At 53.1% G+C, this 21801-nt stretch overlaps 1 protein-coding gene across 1 annotated transcript in view; it reads left to right on the top strand.

Moving 5' to 3' along the window:
* Positions 1-350: 350 nt before the first annotated feature.
* Positions 351-21801, top strand: part of CFAP58 (cilia and flagella associated protein 58) — a 119790-nt gene continuing 98339 nt past the window's right edge. The window contains exons 1-4 of the mRNA XM_074999683.1: positions 351-359; positions 11400-11738; positions 19047-19195; positions 21132-21288. Of these exons, the coding sequence (XP_074855784.1) occupies positions 351-359; positions 11400-11738; positions 19047-19195; positions 21132-21288 (654 nt within the window). The remainder of the gene's footprint in view (positions 360-11399; positions 11739-19046; positions 19196-21131; positions 21289-21801) is intronic.

Genomic DNA, 21801 nt, shown 5'->3' with positions numbered 1-21801 from the left:
TTCTCCATCTCACCCCCACACCCTGCTCTGCCCCACACCCCTGCCCTAGTGATCCCCTCCCCTCCCATCTCACCCCACACCCTGCTCTGCCCCACACCCCTGCCCTAGTGATCCCCTCCCCTCCCATCTCACCCCACACCCTGCTCTGCCCCACACCCCTGCCTTAGTGATCCCCTCCCATCTCACCCCCACACCCTGCTCTGCCCCACACCCCTGCCCTAGCGGAGCGCGGCGGGCGGGGGAGCCGGTTGCTAGGACGCGGGGGAGGCGACCCAGTACACAGCCGCTTCCTGGGAGCCGGAGCCGCCGAGACCCGCCCCCTCCCGTGGGCCCCGCCGCCCCCCGCCACGATGAGTGAGGTGAGCGGCCCCTGGGTGCGGCCCGGCCCCCGGCCAGATCGCCGCCCCCCTCCCCTCCCCCTGCGCCCCCGCTGTGCCCGAGCACCCCCTCCCCTCCCCCCGCTCTGCCTGAACACCCCTCTTCCCTCCCCGTCCCACTGCTCCCCCGCTCTGCCTCAGCACCCCTCTTCCCTCCCCCTCCCACTGCCCCCCCGCTCTGCCTCAGCACCCCTCTTCCCTCCCCCTCCCACTGCCCCCCCGCTCTGCCTCAGCACCCCTCTTCCCTCCCCCTCCCACTGCCCCCCCGCTCTGCCTCAGCACCCCTCTTCCCTCCCCCTCCCTCTGCCCCCCGCTCTGCCTCAGCACCCCTCTTCCCTCCCCCTCCCTCTGCTCCCCCCGCTCTGCCTCAGCACCCCTCTTCCCTCCCCCTCCCACTGCCCCCCCGCTCTGCCTCAGCACCTCTCTTCCCTCCCTCTCCCTCTGCTCCCCCCGCTCTGCCTCAGCACCCCTCTTCCCTCCCCCTCCCACTGCCCCCCCGCTCTGCCTCAGCACCTCTCTTCCCTCCCTCTCCCTCTGCTCCCCCCGCTCTGCCTCAGCACCCCTCTTCCCTCCCCCTCCCACTGCTCCCCCGCTCTGCCTCAGCACCCCTCTTCCCTCCCCCTCCCACTGCTCCCCCGCTCTGCCTCAGCACCCCTCTTCCCTCCCCCTCCCACTGCCCCCCCGCTCTGCCTCAGCACCCCTCTTCCCTCCCCCTCCCACTGCCCCCCCGCTCTGCCTCAGCACCCCTCTTCCCTCCCTCTCCCACTGCTCCCCCCGCTCTGCCTCAGCACCCCTCTTCCCTCCCTCTCCCACTGCTCCCCCGCTCTGCCTCAGCACCCCTCTTCCCTCCCCCTCCCACTGCCCCCCCGCTCTGCCTCAGCACCCCTCTTCCCTCCCCCTCCCTCTGCTCCCCCCGCTCTGCCTCAGCACCCCTCTTCCCTCCCCCTCCCTCTGCTCCCCCCGCTCTGCCTCAGCACCCCTCTTCCCTCCCCCTCCCACTGCCCCCCCGCTCTGCCTCAGCACCTCTCTTCCCTCCCTCTCCCTCTGCTCCCCCCGCTCTGCCTCAGCACCCCTCTTCCCTCCCCCTCCCACTGCTCCCCCGCTCTGCCTCAGCACCCCTCTTCCCTCCCTCTCCCTCTGCTCCCCCCGCTCTGCCTCAGCACCCCTCTTCCCTCCCCCTCCCACTGCTCCCCCGCTCTGCCTCAGCACCCCTCTTCCCTCCCCCTCCCACTGCTCCCCCGCTCTGCCTCAGCACCCCTCTTCCCTCCCCCTCCCACTGCTCCCCCGCTCTGCCTCAGCACCCCTCTTCCCTCCCCCTCCCACTGCTCCCCCGCTCTGCCTCAGCACCCCTCTTCCCTCCCTCTCCCTCTGCCCCCCCGCTCTGCCTCAGCACCCCTCTTCCCTCCCCCTCCCACTGCTCCCCCGCTCTGCCTCAGCACCCCTCTTCCCTCCCTCTCCCACTGCCCCCCCGCTCTGCCTCAGCACCCCTCTTCCCTCCCCCTCCCACTGCTCCCCCGCTCTGCCTCAGCACCCCTCTTCCCTCCCCCTCCCTCTGCCCCCCCGCTCTGCCTCAGCACCCCTCTTCCCTCCCCCTCCCTCTGCCCCCCCGCTCTGCCTCAGCACCCCTCTTCCCTCCCCCTCCCACTGCTCCCCCGCTCTGCCTCAGCACCCCTCTTCCCTCCCTCTCCCACTGCTCCCCGCTCTGCCTGAACACCCCTCTTCCCTCCCCCTTCCACTGCTCCCCCGCTCTGCCTCAGCACCCCTCTTCCCTCCCCCTCCCTCTGCTCCCCCGCTCTGCCTCAGCACCCCTCTTCCCTCCCTCTCCCACTGCTCCCCCGCTCTGCCTCAGCACCCCTCTTCCCTCCCCCTCCCACTGCTCCCCCGCTCTGCCTCAGCACCCCTCTTCCCTCCCCCTCCCACTGCTCCCCCGCTCTGCCTCAGCACCCCTCTTCCCTCCCCCTCCCACTGCCCCCCCGCTGTGCCTCAGCACCCCTCTTCCCTCCCTCTCCCTCTGCCCCCCCGCTCTGCCTCAGCACCCCTCTTCCCTCCCCCTCCCACTGCCCCCCCGCTCTGCCTGAACACCCCTCTTCCCTCCCTCTCCCTCTGCTCCCTCGCTCTGCCTCAGCACCCCTCTTCCCTCCCTCTCCCTCTGCCCCCCCGCTCTGCCTCAGCACCCCTCTTCCCTCCCTCTCCCTCTGCTCCCTCGCTCTGCCTCAGCACCCCTCTTCCCTCCCTCTCCCTCTGCCCCCCCGCTCTGCCTCAGCACCCCTCTTCCCTCCCCCTCCCACTGCCCCCCCGCTCTGCCTGAACACCCCTCTTCCCTCCCTCTCCCTCTGCTCCCTCGCTCTGCCTCAGCACCCCTCTTCCCTCCCTCTCCCTCTGCCCCCCCGCTCTGCCTCAGCACCCCTCTTCCCTCCCCCTCCCACTGCTCCCCCGCTCTGCCTGAACACCCCTCTTCCCTCCCTCTCCCTCTGCTCCCTTGCTCTGCCTCAGCACCCCTCTTCCCTCCCTCTCCCTCTGCCCCCCCGCTCTGCCTCAGCACCCCTCTTCCCTCCCTCTCCCTCTGCTCCCCCGCTCTGCCTCAGCACCCCTCTTCCCTCCCCCTCCCACTGCTCCCCCGCTCTGCCTGAACACCCCTCTTCCCTCCCTCTCCCTCTGCTCCCTCGCTCTGCCTCAGCACCCCTCTTCCCTCCCTCTCCCTCTGCCCCCCGCTCTGCCTCAGCACCCCTCTTCCCTCCCTCTCCCTCTGCCCCCCGCTCTGCCTGAACACCCCTCTTCCCTCCCCCTCCCACTGCTCCCCCGCTCTGCCTCAGCACCCCTCTTCCCTCCCCCTCCCACTGCTCCCCCGCTCTGCCTGAACACCCCTCTTCCCTCCCTCTCCCTCTGCCCCCCGCTCTGCCTCAGCACCCCTCTTCCCTCCCTCTCCCTCTGCCCCCCGCTCTGCCTGAACACCCCTCTTCCCTCCCCCTTCCACTGCTCCCCCGCTCTGCCTCAGCACCCCTCTTCCCTCCCCCTCCCTCTGCCCCCCCGCTCTGCCTCAGCACCCCTCTTCCCTCCCTCTCCCTCTGCCCCCCCGCTCTGCCTCAGCACCCCTCTTCCCTCCCTCTCCCTCTGCCCCCCGCTCTGCCTCAGCACCCCTCTTCCCTCCCTCTCCCTCTGCCCCCCCGTTCTGCCTCAGCACCCCTCTTCCCTCCCCCTCCTACTGCCCCCCCGCTCTGCCTCAGCACCCCTCTTCCCTCCCTCTCCCTCTGCTCCCCCGCTCTGCCTGAACACCCCTCTTCCCTCCCTCTCCCTCTGCCCCCCCGCTCTGCCTCAGCACCCCTCTTCCCTCCCCCTCCCACTGCTCCCCCGCTCTGCCTGAACACCCCTCTTCCCTCCCTCTCCCTCTGCCCCCCCGCTCTGCCTCAGCACCCCTCTTCCCTCCCCCTCCCACTGCTCCCCCGCTCTGCCTCAGCACCCCTCTTCCCTCCCCCTCCCACTGCTCCCCCGCTCTGCCTCAGCACCCCTCTTCCCTCCCTCTCCCTCTGCCCCCCGCTCTGCCTCAGCACCCCTCTTCCCTCCCTCTCCCTCTGCCCCCCCGCTCTGCCTCAGCACCCCTCTTCCCTCCCTCTCCCTCTGCCCCACCGCTCTGCCTCAGCACCCCTCTTCCCTCCCTCTCCCACTGCTCCCCCGCTCTGCCTCAGCACCCCTCTTCCCTCCCTCTCCCTCTGCCCCCCCGTTCTGCCTGAACACCCCTCTTCCCTCCCTCTCCCTCTGCCCCCCCATTCTGCCTGAACACCCCTCTTCCCTCCCTCTCCCTCTGCCCCCCCGCTCTGCCTGAGCACCCCTCTTCCCTCCCCCTCCCACTGCTCCCCCGCTCTGCCTGAACACCCCTCTTCCCTCCCTCTCCCTCTGCCCCCCGCTCTGCCTGAACACCCCTCTTCCCTCCCTCTCCCTCTGCCCCCCCGCTCTGCCTGAACACCCCTCTTCCCTCCCTCTCCCTCTGCCCCCCGCTCTGCCTGAACACCCCTCTTCCCTCCCTCTCCCTCTGCCCCCCCGCTCTGCCTAAACACCCCTCTTCCCTCCCTCTCCCACTGCTCCCCCGCTCTGCCTCAGCACCCCTCTTCCCTCCCTCTCCCTCTGCCCCCCCACTCTGCCTGAACACTCCTCTTCCCTCCCTCTCCCTCTGCCCCCCCGCTCTGCCTCAGCACCCCTCTTCCCTCCCTCTCCCTCTGCCCCCCCGCTCTGCCTCAGCACCCCTCTTCCCTCCCTCTCCCTCTGCCCCCCCGCTCTGCCTGAACACCCCTCTTCCCTCCCCCTCCCACTGCTCCCCCGCTCTGCCTCAGCACCCCTCTTCCCTCCCTCTCCCTCTGCCCCCCGGCTCTGCCTCAGCACCCCTCTTCCCTCCCTCTCCCTCTGCCCCCCCATTCTGCCCGAGCACCCCCTTCCCTCCCCTTCCATCCCTCACTTCTTCTCCCTGTCCCTGCTCTGCCAGTGCCCCGGTGCCCCTCTTCCCTGCCAGTCCTCCGGCCTCCTCCCCAGCCCTCCTCTTCCCTCCTACTTCCCTTCCCACCCTCTCCCCCAGCCCCAGCTGGCCCAGTGCTCTCCTTTTCCCTGCCCAGCTCCACACCGCCCTTCCTCTGACCTCCTTCTCCATATACCCCTCATGTCACCTTGCCATCCTGTCCCCTATGCACCCCTCCTCCCTTCCTAGCTCCTCCTGCCCACCCTGTCTCCTTTCCCATACCCATACTCCCTCCATCTTTATCCCCTCTCTCGCTTTCCCTGCCCTCTCCCCATTACCCTCATTCCCTGCCCATTGCCTTCTCCTCCCCTCCCCCACCCCTCCTCATCCCCATTGTCCTCTCCTCCCCATCCCCTTCTCCCCCCTTTTTTCCCATCCTCCTTTCCCACTTCTCCCTCCCCCACTCTGTTCTGCTCCTTCCTTCATTAGCATCTCAGCCTATCCCACTCTCTGATTTGTGACTCACAGAATCACAGAATCATAGGGCTGGAAGGGACCTCAGGAGGTCATCTAGTCCAGCCCCCTGCTTTAAGCAGGATCAACCCCTACTAAGTCATCCTAGCCAGGACCTTGTCCAGCTGGGACTTAAAAACCTCAAGGGAAGGAGAATCCACCACCTCTCTAGGAAACGCATTCCAATGCTTCACCACCCACCTGGTGAAGTAGTTTTTCCTAATATCTAACCTACACCTTTCCCTCTTCAACTTCTGACCACTGCTCCTTGTTCTGCCATCTGACATCACAGGCTCCTGCTCTGAGGGTCACTAATGACCCCAAGCGCCTCACTGTAGTGTTTAAAGTGCACTGAAAAAGATGGGGCCATCTGTCATCATCTGGGAGCAGCAGCTTCGTGATGGCAATTTTCTGAGTCCCTATAGGGGCTCGTCTGCATACTTGACTCAGTCTAATTCTTGATCTTCCCCCCCACCCCTCCACTCTCTGATTTGCTCACCTTGATTATCTTTTTCTGATTTGTCCTCCTTGCTTACTGTTTTTGGTTCTCTGTGTCTTAAATATTGAGTCTGTTCTGGTCTGGCTATGGTCTGAAGAAGTGGGTCTGTCCCACGAAAGCTCACCTAATAAACTATTTTGCTAGCCTTTAAAGTGCTACTTGACTGCTTTTTGTTTAGGAAGATAGTGCTTAAAGGGGTCCTTCCGCAGCTTAGCTCAGTTAAGGAAAGCTTTCTTCTGTTGGGTCTGTTACCCCTCACATCCAGCCCTCCTCCTGCGTACTGAGGAGAACAGTGTGGTGGGCTGAACGAAGCCTCCTGAACAGCTGTCATCCAGACCTACCGCTGCTGAGCCCCCATTGTGCCCTGGCCTTTTCTTGTCTTCTGTCCTTTGTTTGAAACTTTGCCAATGAAGGTTCTTGAAGCTCTAGGCAAAGGAGTCACTGGGGCTGATCAAACTCTGACAGCGAATATCATGTCCCTCAACCGCATCATTTCATTTTCAAATACACTTTTCTATCAGCAAATGTTGCAGAGTTTAAAATGTTTTGAGAGGCTGACTAGATGGAGAACACAAATCTGCCTTTTGGTGCACCTGAAGCTATTTCTGATGAAGAGAGAAAATGATGTAAGACCTACACAGCGTGATTTTTAAATAGACAATGGTTTTGGGTGTCGTAATTTTTAATGTCTCTCTTGAGATGTAGTGGGCCTAATTTTGAGAGCCCTCACAACTTTGATCAACTTAAACTGGAGGTATGGTGCCGATTATTTCCCAAAATCAGGTTCAGCCAAGCACCCAGAAATGCCAGTTTAAAAAACAATCTGGTCCAGAGTGTGGAACCAATTTCTATGTGCTGCACCACATACATCACTGGATTTACAGCAGGGATGCATTTAGCGCTATGTGTCTTCCTGGTTTTAATGTCATGTCACCAAAAAGTTTTACCAAAAATATTTTTCTTACCAACACAAAAAAGGGTGAACCTTAATTCCTATCATTAGGATGTTAGTGAGCTCTAAGAGAACTATTTTAAGTGTCAAATTAATATTGTGAGCACTTTTCAATTTAATTAGTCTTTATTTAAATGGCATATTCAACTATGATTTGTAACATAATACAGGTTGAACCTCTGTAATCTGGCTCTCTCTTTTCTGGCAACATCTGTAATCCAGCATGATTTTAATTAACCAGATGACCACTTATCATGGTGAATAGTCACAGAGAGGTAGCTGTGTTAATCTGTATATTCACCACAAAACAAAACAAAATCAAATCAAAACAAAACAAAACAAAACAAAACAAAAACAACTCAGTCCTATAGCACTTTAAAGACTAACAACATAATTTATTTGGTGATGAGCTTTCGTGGGAAAGACCCACTTCTTCAGATCTGGAAAATTCTGATAGAAGTAAACTGACACAATGGCTACGTCTACACTAGCACACTACGTCGAAGTAGCCTATTTCGATGTAAGAGCATTGAAATAGGCTACTTCGATGCGTATTGTGTACCCAGCCTCCAGGGCTGGTGCCATCGATGTTCAACGTTGAAGTAGCAGCGGAGAACATTGAAAGGAGCTGCCCTGGAAGGAAATGCAGAGCGTCCACACACACAAGTGCTCCCCGTTGAAATAAGGGGCCAGCAAAGGCCCAAGCCACTCCCTAAAAGGGCCCCTCCCAGACACACTTGCCCTGCACAGCACAAGATCCACAGAGCCAACAACCAGTTGCAGACCCTATGCACGCAGCATGGACCCCCAGCAGCAGCAGCAGCAGCAGCAGCAGCAGCAGCAGCCAGAAGCCCTGGGCTAAGGGCTGCTGCATGCGGCGACCATAGAGCCCCGCAGGGGCTGGACAGAGCATCTCTCAACCCGTCAGCTGATGGCTGCCGTGGAGGACCCCGCTATTTTGATGTAGCAGGACGTGGATCGTTTACACATGCCCTATTTCGATGTTGAACGTTGAAGTAGGGTGCTATTCCCATCTTCAGATAGGAATAGCGATTTCGACGTCTCGCTGCCTAACGTCGATTTCAACATTGAAATAGCTCATGGCACATGTAGACGCGACACATACTATTTCGACATTGTGCCAGCTACTTCGAAGTAGCTGGCTAGTGTAGACGCACCCGATGAGAATTTAACAGAAAGACAGAAAAGATTAAATGAAAAATGAAAAAAAAATTTCCATCTTTCCATTAAATTCTCTGTCAGTTTACTTTTATCAGACATTTCCAGATCTGAAGAAGTGGGTCTGTCTCACGAAAGCTCATCACCTAATTACTTATTTTGTTAGTCTTTAAAGTGCTACAGGACCGTTTTTTCACTTTTCATTGGTGTGGCCAATTTTACCATGGTCCCATAAAGTTTGTTTATAGCCATTAGTTCTGGCTATCGGTGTTCTGTGCTGTTATTCAGCTGTAACTTACTCCTACATGTCTTCTAAGAGCCCAGTAAGCAGTGGAAGAGTTGGTAATGTTGTTAGAAAATATAGACCTCCTATGGTCTGGCAAATTTTCTCACTTGGCACTGGTCAGGGCCTGAGGGAGCCAGACTAGAGAGGTTCAACCTGTGATATGTTTAGTCTGAAGATATAAGATGAATATTTTACATGTATGAGAAAAAGATCAGTGTCACTCACAAGCTGACCATTTTTGCACTGGTTTAGCAACTCTGTTTTAATGAAATCATTATCATTACATCAACATCATCAACATCAATAACCGTGGGTTCAGCGCCCGTTGGTGTCTGATGCCTCTCCCACTATTTCCTTCCATCTTTCCCTATCCAGTGCAGAGCAGCCTAGTTTCTGTAGACTAGCTCAGCACCAGTCTACTACATCATCTATCCATTCTCTGTGGGGTCTGCCTCCCCTATCTGAACCATCCATTATGCCGAATACCAGGGTCTTGATTTTTCGTTCGTCATTCATTCTGCAAATATGTCCAAATAGTTGTAGCTTCCATTTTATAATCTTCTGCAGCAGGTTCTCTTTCAGCTGTATCTTCCTATATAATTCCTCACTGGTGACCTTCTGTATCCATCCTATTCTCAGAATCTTTCTATAACAACTCCTTTCGAACGCCAATATTCTTCTTTTTAAATCTCATTATCACCCATGTCTCACATCCGTAAACATGCTGCTGAATACACACATTTTCAAGGTACCCAGCTTCATTCTTAAGCTAATTGCTTTGCTTTTCCAGATCTTATCCATCTCCCTCAAACTCGCTTTTGCTTTCGCTATTGTAGTCGCTATTTCCTTCTTACAGTCTAGATCATACTTTATGTTGCTCCCCAGATATGTGAACTTCTCTACATTTTCTAGTTCAATACCATCCACACTGATCTTCCTTCCTATTTCCTTATCTCCAACTACCATTGTTTTTGTTTGATTGATGTTCATTATCAGTCTGTACTGCTTCCCTTCTTCGTTTAACACCTGCAGTGTTTTTGCTAGCTTCTCCTCATCTTCCTCAATAACTATATCATCCACGAACCTCAAGTTGTTAATTCTTTTCCCATGTACAGATATCCCTTCTACCTCTTCCTTGATCTCGTCCATCACTCTCTCCAGATGTGTGATGAAGATACTTGGTGATATTGGATCTCCTTGTCTCAAACCTCTACTTGTCTTAAACCAACTTCCCAGCTCTCTACATGTTCTCACCTCTGCCTCCTCATTATCAATGATATCTTTCAACAACTGTATCTGTCTGCTTATCCACTCTGTATGACTCCAACACCGCCCAAGTCACTTTCTGATCTATACTGTCAAATGCCTTTTGAAAATTGACGAAGCAAGCCTACATGTTTTTCTTCTTTCGTCGAGCTTTCTCCACTATCAGTCTTAGTGCCAATATCTGCTGTATGGTACTTCTATCTTTTCTGAACCCTGCTTGCTCATCTGCTATATGTTCTTCTGTTATCATTACAGTGTAAGCGAAATCAGAATTCAAGCCTTAGACATTAGAGATAAAAAGCATCCATCTTGTCCATTACCCTTTGGCCCAAAAATTATATTTGGTACTAGTCCCACTTGATTTAGTTTTAAATCTGCTAAGCAATGGAGGTTCCTGCTTCCTGTCAGACATTATTCCACACTGGTGGGAACTCTTTTTTTCTTGTATGCATCTTACATTTCCTTTGCTCATTTTCATCCCACGATTCCAACAGATTTTCAGATGAAGATTGACTTCTTGTCTGAATCTGGAATCAAATCCCAATCAGAACCTTTTCAGAGATATCAAGGATTTGGACAAAGTGGTCTTGTTCAGCTTGAGAAAACTCTGAATCACAGGCCCTGCCTACACTTACAAAAAACTTCGAAATGGCCATTCTAATGGCCAAATCGAAGAATACTAATGAGGCACTGAAATGAATATTCAGCTCCTCATTAGCATGCCGCTGGCCACGGCACTTCAAAAGTGCAGCAGTTCGCTCACCCGTGGCTCATCTACATAGGGGTCCTTTTCGAAAGCACCCTGCCAACATCTAAATCAGCTGACAGGAATAGGGATTTCGATGTTGGCAAGATCCTTTCGAGAAGGATCCCCCTGTGTAGATGAGCCGTGGGCGAGCGAACTGCAGCACTTTTGCTGTGTCGCGGCTGGTGGCATGCTAATGAGGTGCTGAATATTCATTTCAGTGCCTCATTAATATTCTTCAATTTGGCCATTAGCATGGCCATTTCAAAGATTTTTGTAAGTGTAGACATAGCCATAGTGTTTAAATCGAGGTCGGAATTTAACTGAATTTTAGTGGGTAGATGGGTGAAGAGGATCTGGTGTTGACATCTCCAATTGTAATTTGGTCCCCTGTAATCCCAAGTAATTAGGAAGAATAAATCCTGCGGTTCTTATTCATCAAGTTTCCCTATGTTAATCAGTGGGACTACTTGGGTGAATATGGAGAGCAGGATCTGACCCTGAGTGTTCTGAGTTCTTAACCTGCATGTATATTTTTTTCTGGTGGGGTGAGGGGAAGAGGCAAGGTTTGAGGGGGTAGTTTTCTCAGACAAACATGGAATTCTCACTACCCTGAGAAAAGGAAAATGCCATCAATAAGTGTTGAGTTGGGTCTTCAGACCTAAGGCTGGCAAAATCTGCCCACATAGCTGAGATTAACCAAAACTCCCTGTGTGAAAGAGCCAGTTGTAGAGCTTCCTGGTGCAGGGATGATACAGCCACAGGCACAGCTGAGCCTGTCTGAGAGACAACAATGTGTTGGAAATATCTTTGCATGTCCTCTAACTGGAGGGTGTGGGGTAAACAGAAGAAATGGGGTTTAAGTGCTCAGTCAAGTAAGTAGCTGATGCAGTCTTTTAAGATTATAGTAACTGTGGCTTTTTTAGACCTAGTTTTAGAGTAGTCGCACTCAATTTCAGGAACTCCAGCTGTCTGAAGATCAATTTACTTCAGTGGAATTGCTGGATATCTACTTTAAAAAATAGAGTAGAATATGAATTTCATGTGGGAGGGAGCTGCTACACAGAAGGTTTACATCATGGTTAATTACTAATGTACTGTCCTTATATTGCTGTCATCTTTTGTGGCCATCTCCCAGCAAACTGAGATTTGTGAACTCTTCTTGCTAATTGATTATCTACCTCATTTAATACAGGAAAAGTATGAAAAACTGTGTATAGAAGACAATGCCTTTGAAGCACTGGAAAAAGATTTCCAAGAAGTCATCAGTGAACTTACAGGGGATAAAAGTCTGGAGAAATTCCGGATAGAATATGAGAAACTCCACACGGTTATGAAGAAATCCTATGAAAATGAAAGGCGTCTCATGTCAAAATGCAGGGAGCTGAATGCTGAGATTGTGGTGAATTCAGCTAAAGTGGCTGCAGCCCTGAAGCTCTCTCAGGATGATCAGACAACGATAACATCTCTGAAGAGGGTAACATTTACATAAAATTAAATCTGAGCAGTAACTATTTAATGGATGGCACAGCAGTAAGCTGAAGGAACATTTTCATCAGTTCAATGTCCTGAAGACGTTATTCTACTATAGAGAAGTAGTGTGAGTTAGTGGACTGAATGGGAGCTGAAACCTTCTGTCTAACCTTTGCTCTGCTACTGACTTGCTGATTTGCACTGAGCAAGTCACTTAACTTCTCTCATTCTAATTCTGTGCTCACTCACACAATCCGTGCTAGCAGTATTGGTATCAAAGACGTTACCAACTCTGTGCTTAAGATGATTTATCTGTAAAATGGAGTGTGTGTGTGTGTGTGTTGGGGAGGTAATAATTATGTCACAGGGACATTTTGAGATGAATCAGTTGATGTTTCTGAAATGCTATATACTTTTTAAATATTGGCAGGAAATGGAAAATCCACCTGTCTATTGCAGGTAGGATTTTCTCCTGGGAAGTGACATCTACTTTTATAAGTTTTCATTATAAAAATTACATAAGAACATAAGAAACTTCCTTAGGCATCTTGTCCTTATGTTTGAGAAAACAACCGTGAGTCTGTGCTCATGAAAGCTCATGCTCAAAACTTTTCTGTTAGTCTATAAGGTGCCGCAGGACCCTTCGTTGCTGTAACCTTCTACATGTGATCTGAGTATAACTTCTTGCCATCCCAAGTTTGCAGACAGACTGTTCTTTTGCCTCTGCCACTACTCAGAGCGTTCCTAGGTTGCTGCAGAATGAAAGCTTAGAATTTTGTAGGTTTTTCCTGTTGTTAACCAGATGTTTGTAGGCAGTTGTGGAACTGACACAAGTCTTGTCCTTCTTACTCTGCTTCTATCTGGGGAATCTCTCAGCAGGAGTGGAGGCAGGTGCTGGAATTGTTCAGAGGGAAGTAGACTCAAAAATGGAAGCTGGGGAGTGGGGTGGCATAGAGCAGACCCAGGCACCCTGTAAAGTCAAATTGGAATTTTCAGGTGCAGGGGCCTTACTCTAGATCAGATTGCAGGCCCATGGCTCATGTCAATAGTGATCAGTAATTGTTGCCTTATAGGCTGCTCAGTTCTGTGTTTTATGGTTTTAATCCATTTTCCTATGTGCCCTTTACACAATAACTCTTGGTTGACAGTAACGTGAGAGAAGGTAAATACTGCACTGAACCACAGAAACCAAATTCACACTTGCCTCTAGAGATGTCCCTCTAGGTTGGGATGGAGGGACATTGTCAGAGCAGTATGCGGAAGCCTGCCCTGCCCTTGCTCCAGCTAACAAGATTTCAGGTTGTCAGTTGTTAACCACCACTACTCATTTTCAGGAGTGGTCTATGCTACACACTTATGCCAATGTAACCGTATCTTTCAGGGGTGTGGTAAATCCATGGTCTTGAGCGATGCAGTTATATTGACCAAGCTTTTGGTGTGTAGACAGCTCTGCATTGATGGGAAGGTTCTCCCACTGATATGGATACCACCTCTCAGGGACTCGGAATAAATCTGCTGATGAGAAAATAGTTTATTAGGTAGTCTTTAAAGTGCTACTTGACTGCTTTTTGTTTTGATAGTGTATAGACTAGCACGGCTCCCTCTCCGTTACTATTCTGCTCATGGGAGAAGCTCTCTGGTCTTTGTAGATAGTGTTTGCAAAAGCACTACAGCACATGTGCAGGCTGGCAAAATCTGTCCACATAGCAGCTCCACTGCAACAAGTCTTTGAAAAACTAAATTAATGCAATCACTTTAGTTACTTAAACATCCATAAAACAAAGCAGTTACAGCTTGTGAACTTGGTGCTTCATAGTTAGCAGAAATCTTTCCCAGAAATTTTCAGAATGCCTGTTAGTACAAACATCCAGTATGGCTCAGTTTCTGCAGTTAATTATGCAATAAACTGCAAAATGCATTTTAAAATTACTAATTGTAATCTCATTATCTAAAAGGTTGACATAAGCTGTGTTCTCTAAGTCCTAGCTTTCCAATGCATAACGTGATTTTAAAAAACCAGACATTTGTATCATCAAAGATTTCCTTCCTTTTATCTTGAATTTAAAAGAAGCAACCTCCATGTAAGGCGGTGAGATGTTGAAGTCACTATCCTCATGAGGAGATGGGAATAGCGCCCTACTTCGACGTTGAACGTCCAAGTAGGGCACATGTAGACGATCCGCGTCCCACAACATCGAAATAGCGGGGTCCTCCATGGCGGCCATCAGCTGAGGGGTTGAGAGATGCTCTCTCCAGCCCCTGAGCTCTATGGTCGCTGCGTGCAGCAGCCCCTTAAAGCTCCCCGCCCCCTTATTTCCTGTGCAGGAAGCTGAGAGCTTGTGCAGGCAGCAGCACTGCCATGTGGACAGCCTGCACGGACCTCAGCAGCCCCAATCCAGCACCCTGCACCTCATGGCATCCAGCCAGCCCCCCAAGCGCCCACAGGGCACCCCCTGCAAGGGGAGCCAGGGCTCCCAGCCTGCCAGCCCAGAGGGGGAAGAGGCAGCGGGGCCCCTCCTGGACGGAGGCTGAGATCCGGGACCTGCTGGGGCTCTGGGGCGAGGAGGAGGTGCTCCAGGTAATGGGGAGCAAGAGGCGGAACGTGGATGCGTTCGCTCGGCTGGCCGAGGGCCTGGCTGCCCAGGGTCACCCTGCCCGCACTCCTGACCACGTCAGGAGTAAGGTAAAGGAGCTGCGGCAGGGTTACACCCGGGCCCAGGACGCGGCCAGCCGATCTGGGGCTGCCCCCTCCACTTGCCCCTTTTACAGGGAGCTCAGGTCCATCCTGGGCCCCCGGCACACCTCCTCCCCCCAGCCACTCTTGACATATCGGCTGACGAGCCCCAGCAGGCCCCGGAGACAGAGTCCGCCCCGGAGGCAAGCCCTGCACCCCAGGGGCCCCCCCAGGAGCCCACCCTTGGGACGTCGGAGGAGGAGGAGGGGGAGTCCTCCAGCGACGGGGGGGCTCCACATCACCCCCGCATCCCGCAGCTCCAGCAGGGCGTCCGCCCAATGGGTGTCCCCCAAACGTGGGAGCGGACCGTCAGGTATGTACCCCCCCGGCGCACACCCCAGGGGTTAAGGGGTGGGGACAAGAGACATGACCAGGGCCCTCCACATGCCCAGATGACCATGGCCCCAAGGACAGCAGTGGCATGTCCCTCAGAAGAGTGCATCAGCCGCTGCCCCCCAGCAGGACAGCGCCATGCCCCATCCCTGGGGATGGGGGGAGCGGAACCTAGGGTCCCCTGTGGGGGAGGGACACCCATCAACAGCAGCAGCATCTCCAGGGGACGGGGATGGGGAACCAGCAGCAGAGGGGTGGGGGGACAAGGGCCATGGGTCCGGGCCCACACTAACGGCTGTTTCCCCCCCGTGTTCCGCAGCTGCACCATCGGGGACCCGGAGAGCACCGGCAAGGTGTCCGTGGTTCCGGAGAGCCCACTGGGGCCATCCCAGCAGGCCAGCCCCTTGGCGGAGCACAGACCAGCCCCAGGACAAGGCCGACAGAGGAGGAGCCACCTGCGGATGGCCACAGACCCCCAGCTGCTCACGACCCTCCGGCGTCAGCTGGAGGTGTCGGAGCGGCGCCTGCGGGTGGAGAAGCGGCGGCTAGAGCTCCGGGAGCGAGCGCTGGCCTGGCGCCACGAGGCTTGGGGGGCCTTCATGCACACATTCCACCAGATTGCGCAGCACCTGGCCCCCTCTGCCGCTCCGCCTGCCGCTCTGCCCGCCACGTCACCCGCCGCTCCGCCTGCCGCTCCACCTACCATCCCTCCACTGTCTGCCACCCTGGGGCCTGCCGCCGAGGGGGACCATGGGCCTGCGGACACCGGCCGACCCTATTTGCTGGTTCTCCCAGCCCCCACCCAGCCTCGACCAAGGCTCCGGCCGAGATGTGGGTCACGCCCCCCAACACCAGGCGCTGGACAATAGGGTGCGGGGCAGAGGACGTTGCCCCCCCCTTTGTACATATTCCCCCCATGTTTGTAAATAGTTTTTGTTCTGCCCCCCCATGTACATAGTTCCCCCCTTCCTTCTGTTAATAATAACGTTGCACTGTTTTGTTTCAAACATTTCCATTTATTTCAAAGAAAAGTGTGGGGGTGTGTGCTCTCGGGTGCTCTGTGGTGTGGGCGTGGGGGCAGGGAGTGTTGTGGAGGATGGGAGGGTGCAGTGGGTGGCTCACCAGCAGCTGGCCCTGCCGGCGTTCACCCCGCAGCCTGGTCAAAATGTGCCCACAGGGCCTCCTGGACCCGGATCCCCTCAGGGTCGACCTGGCGACTGGGGGCAGCGGGTAGCTGGACGTTGGCCATGCCAGCCTCCACAATCCAGCCCTGGAAGAAGGCCTCTCCCTTGCTCTCCACCAGGTTGTGGAGTGTGCTGCACGCGCCCACAACCTGGGGGATGTTGGTGAGGCCTGCATCCAAGCAGGTGAGGAGACACCTCCAGTGCCCTTTGAGGCAGCCGAAAGTGCACTCGACCACCTGGCGCGCATGGTTCAAGTGCGTGTTGAACCACTCCTTGCTGGCTGTGACGTGGCCCATGTAGGGGTGCATGAGCCAGGGCCGGAGGGGGTACGCCACGTCTGCGACAACGCAGAGGGGCAAGGTGGTGTCCCCCATAGGGATCTCCCGCTGGGGGATGTAGGTCCCCGCCTCCATCCGGAGGCACAGGCCCGAATTTCTGAACACCCGGGCATCGTGGGTGCTGCCAGGCCAGCCGACATAAATGTGCAAGAGGCGGCCCTGGCTGTCCACCAAGGCCTGCAGAACCACGGAATGGTATCCCTTCCTATTGAGGAAGTGTCCTCCGCTGTGCTCCGGGGCACGGATGGGGATTCGGGTCCCATCCAGAGCCCCAAAGCAATTTGGGAAGCCCAGGCTGGCAAACCCCGAGATGGCAGCATCCGGGTCCCCAAGCTGCATGAGCCTGTGGAGGAGCAGGGCATTGATTGCGCGGACGACCTGCAGGGGAAGGACATGAGAGAGCACCGGTGAGGGGTGAGCAGGGTGTGTCTGGCCCTCCCCATAGGGCTCCCCCCTCCCCCTGGGTCTTCTTACCTCCATGAGGACAGCTCCAACGGTGGCCTTGCCCACGCCGAACTGCTGCCCTATGGATCGGTAGCTGTCTGGAGTGGCCAGCTTCCAGACAGCGATGCCGACCCATTTCTCTACTGTCAGAGCGCATCGCATGGGGGTGTCCTGGTGCTGTAAGGCAGGGGTGAGCCACTGGCAGAGCTCCAGGAATGTCTGTCGGCTCATCCGGAAGTTCCGGAGCCAGCGGTCGTCCCACTCGCTGAGCACCAGCTGCTCCCACCAGTCCGTGCTGGTGGGGTATCTCCACAGCCTGCGGCGTGTGCGGCGGGGGGGGTGGGGCTGGGAGGGCAGCAAGATCTGGGGCTGCTTCCTCATCCCCTGGGGGCAGCTCCTCTTCCACAAATAAAAGATGGTCAGCTGCCTCCTGCATAGCACTGAGCAGGGCAGCCACTGGTCCTGCAGGGGCGGGTGTGGGGGCCTCTGGCTGCTGCTACTGCTGCTGCTGGGGGTCCATGCTGCTTACACGGGGTGTGCGTGCTTGTGGCTCTGCAGACCGCGTGCTGTGCAGGCTGAGTGTGTCTGGGAGGGGCCCTTTAAGGGAGCGGCTGGCTGTTGCCCCGGAAGTGCTAGTCCGCCCTGTGACCCTGTCTGCAGCTGTTCCTGGCACCCTTATTTCGATTTGGGCCACTTTGGTGTATAGACGCCATGCCTACTTCGATGTAGTGCTGCCCAACGTCGATGGCACCAGCCCTGGAGGATGTGTAGACGCTATTCATCGACATAACTTATTTCGATTTCGCTACATCAAAATGAGCTATTTCGATGTAGCGTCCCAGTGTAGACGTAGCTACTGGGAGCAATTGCAACCTTTACTTTTAGGTGAGCCATCATTACTCACCTGAGTAACCCCATTAATTTTTCTGAGAGTAAACACCTGAGTAAAGTTGCAAGTTCAATTGGAGTTAATAAAGAGATTCCCTCTGACTTTAGGAGAGTTGGATGGGAGCTTGAGGCTGGGATCAACTCACGCAGACCCCAGTGCCTGTGCGGAGTTGCATTGAAAAGTTTGAGGTCTACATCTGAAACAAGTCTCTAATGTCCTAGTAAGTCTGGCATGTGATTCTTAATTAGTACTTTTGGCCTGAGTTTCTTTTCTTCTCCCACAGTAATGGGAGTTAAAGACAATTACCAGCCTTGACTGTTGTCTTTCTTACTTCCATCTGTTTGATACACCACTTTGTTAAGATATTCAAGGGACACTCATCTTGGAATCTAAATTTTTTTTTTAAAAAGGTTAAAAGCTGCTTCATTTACCTTAGTCATCTGGTAAATTTTGTGGTGTCACAACCACATTTTCCTGTTACAAACATTTTTCTTCTGTCCAGGTACAGGATGAAAGACACTCTCCACTCTCCCACCTCCTGCCCCAAAAGCAAACCAACCCACAGCAACAAACATGAGGCTCAGATTCAGCAAAAGTGCGAGCATCTGCCTAAATGGAAGTATAGAGCAGTTCTATGGCAGCTCAAAGTACTGCTTAAAATAAGACCTGTGATATCAGTAGGTCTACATATAGTCTTAAATTAAGCACATGCTCAAGTGCTTTGCTGAAGCAGGGCATCACCAACTCTCTACATGAGAAACACCAGAAGTGACTTTGTGGAAGTAGTCTCCATGATGAGTACTGAAAGGCCTTGAGGGACCACAGAGGGAGAATACAGGCAGAATTGTCCTGAACCTTGACATTCCTGTCAACAAATGCACAAAGTCAACTTGAAAAAAGTCTTTTTTCCCTCTCCTCTGTTCTCAGTTATAGTGATTGTAGGTGCTACTTGTCACTACAGGAGATGAAACATGTTAAGACAGAAATGTGATTTTTAATATCCATTAAGATATGAATTCTCAGAGATTTGAGTGGGTGGCTGTAAAACTCCTACTGGCTTCAGTGGGAGTCACGCAACCAAACTCCTACAATAAGATTTGAAAATTTAGAGACCAATGTGTCTATTAGAGAAAATGGACCAGATTCTCAACTGAGTATAAATAGATAGGGTTCGACTGACCCAGTATAATGTGCACGGGCCACAATGAATAGAACCTGGAGGGAGAAAACTGATAAATATCTAAATATGAAAAACACCCAAACTGTGTTATTAATAAACCAAGACAAAATATAATTTTCCATCATCAGTTTTCCACAAGGAAATTTTCAGTTTGTTGTTTGTTCTGAACCCAATTTAATTTGTTAAACTGTTTTCCTGTGATGTTCCCAGGAGATTGAAAAGGCCTGGAAAATGGTGGATGCGGCCTATGAAAAAGAGCAGAAAGCAAAGGAAACAATTCTCTCACTGAAAGAAGAAATTATGAATTTGACTAAATTAGTGGAACAAGGATCTGGATTATCATTGGGTCAAGAGCATAAGTAAGTTATCTCCATGAAGAAAAGGGAGATGCCCACTGAACTCAATGGGGCTACTTCTCCTTTGTCATGAATTTTGTGTAGTCATTTACACCCATGCAAGGGGGTGTAAATCAAAACAACAGTGTTTAATTTCTACTTTGCACTCACTTTTCACTGATGCAAATGACAGTGCAATGTGCAGGACAACAGGAAATCAGGCCTATTGAGTGCAGTGTGTGTTGGATCAGGAACAGAGAAATTAACATAATGAAAATGTTAGTTATCAGCTTTCCTAGGATCTATCAGCCTGTCTGATTTTGAGACCCTGATCTAGCAAGTGTTTGTGCTCATAATGGCAGTATGTTCCAGGGGGTTGACCAAATTTACTGACCTTCTAAGCCATACGTGGCAATCTTTAGACAATCTAGACCAGGGACATGCCTTGGGCACAGCTGCTGGGATTTGGGGCTTCTATCCTATGGCAGACACTCACCAAGGTTTGTAGCTTTAGCCCTGAGCTTTCACTTCCAAATCTGCTGATGGGGTGTGTGGGGAGAGGGAAGGGGCTAAGCGGGCACTTGCCCTGTAGCCCAGGGTTCCTGGCTGGCAGCATTGCTACCACAGGAGCACTAGACCCTTTACATAGCCACTGGAGCATCACATGGCATGCTCTGGGTGGCTCTGAGGGCTGCCAGGGGGAGCCCTGTACCTTTCACCTGAGCTCTGCCCTTTCCAGGATTAAGGAGCTGAGCCACCACCACACAGGACAGATACCTCAAGCTCTTTGTCTCTGGTAGGTGAAGAATGGGACCCAGGGGGTGCTCCATGATTAGCACTTTAACTGTGAAAGAGACACAGTTTGGTCACCCCTGGACTAGAGACTGGAAGCTGGGAGAGCTGACTTCTGTTCCCAGCTCTGCCACATGCCTGCTGGCTAACCTTGGGCAAGATGTTTTTGTCGTTCACTGTGTTCTGCCATTCTTTGCCTGCCTTGTATATTTATGCTGTACACTTTTCAAGGCAAGTCTCTTACTTTGCATTTATGCAGCATTAAGCACAGTGAGGCTCAGGGGGTTGTGGGGCGGCGGGGGTGGCCTCTAGGCACTGCCATATTACACAGCGAAACCAGGGATAACCTCACTGCTAGCTCCTCCAATCAGAGAGCATCAGCAAGACTTCATCAGTACAACCGCCCCAGCAAGATGGGTTGCAAAGACAGTGGATGCAGCAGTGCAGGGACCCTTGAAAATAGTGCAAAAATGAGGTGGCTAAATGACTTTCCAGGGGGCACAGAGTGGAACAGCTGGAATTTTGTCTGTTTTTACTACCCTTGTTTTGAGGATGGGTGAGAGGTTTTAGGTCCAAAAGGGCAATGAAAATAAAGACAGCATTATTTATGGAGTGGTAAGTTAAATTTCGGGTCTGTCCGCCTTGATCATGACTATTCAATGAATATACAGGTTGAATTTCTTTCATCCGCTAACTTCAGGACCTGACCGGTGCCAGATGAGAGTATATGCTAGACCACGAGAAGTCTGTATTATCTAGCTGGAACATTATCAACACATCCACCTCTAACTGGGCTCTTAGAAGACATTTAGGGGTAATTTACAGCAAATAACTGCACCAAACGCTGACAGCCAGGACTTGAGGCTGCAAGCAAACTTTATGGGAGCACGAGAAACTTGGTAGCACCCATGATAAATGGTCATCTGGCTAAGTAAAATAATGCCGAATTACGGATGTGGCCCGATGAGAGAGTGCTGGACTAGAGAGCTTCAACCTGTAGTAGATAGCTCATGTATTTGATTGGCAGCTGCAAGGCTAATTCAAACAGATTTAAAAATGAAATAGGTGATTTTTAACCTCCCAATTGTCACAAAACAGCTTGTTCTGGTATCAGAGAGAGCTAAAAGGGGACAGCGATGTTGTTTGAATATTATTTCCTTTCTTCCAGTATTCGGGATTTGCTGAAGTTTAAGGAAGAAGTAACAAAGGAGCGAGACCAGCTCTTGTCAGAGGTTGTGAAGTTACGTGAAAGTCTAATCCAAACTACAGAGCAACAGCAAGAAACAGAGAGGGCAAAAAATGAGGCGGAACAAAGCATTGCTCAGGTCAGTGCAGCTCACCAGGTTGCAATAGTTGTCTTTGTCCTAAACTATTCCCCACCTCTGCAACTGAACTCTATTGATTACCATTCTGCTACCTGCCATTTCACATCCTAGCCTTTTCAGCAGGCTCAGTTCATCAACAGGGCTTTCATCCTTTGTGTTAGTTCTGTGCTGTACTTGTTGCAAAGGAGTTTGTCAACTTTTGACTCCATCCAAATCTCCTGTATTTGAAGAAGACACCTGAGTCAGTTTCCTGTTACTTTGAGTATGTCCCCTCCTGCCTTTGAATCCTTCTTGTCTGCAGGAGGTTTTCTATCATTGGCTGTCTCTAGACTGCAAGGAATTTGAGTATCTTTTGGCAACCATTCTGTTGGGAGAGGCTTTTCCAACATTTGGCCCATCCACTGGGGCCAAATGTTGGAAACCCCCCCTCTGTCGAGACCTCTCTTCTTCCTCATGGACCGAGGTGTACAGGGATGTCAACAGAACACTCCTGAACAGCAGATCTCTTCCAAG

This window comes from Carettochelys insculpta, chromosome 7 (genome assembly GCF_033958435.1).
Source record: "Carettochelys insculpta isolate YL-2023 chromosome 7, ASM3395843v1, whole genome shotgun sequence".
In the NCBI taxonomy this organism is placed as follows: domain Eukaryota; kingdom Metazoa; phylum Chordata; order Testudines; family Carettochelyidae; genus Carettochelys; species Carettochelys insculpta.
The sequence above is the reverse complement of the archived record's forward strand: the minus strand, read 5'-3'. Positions and strand labels throughout refer to the sequence as shown.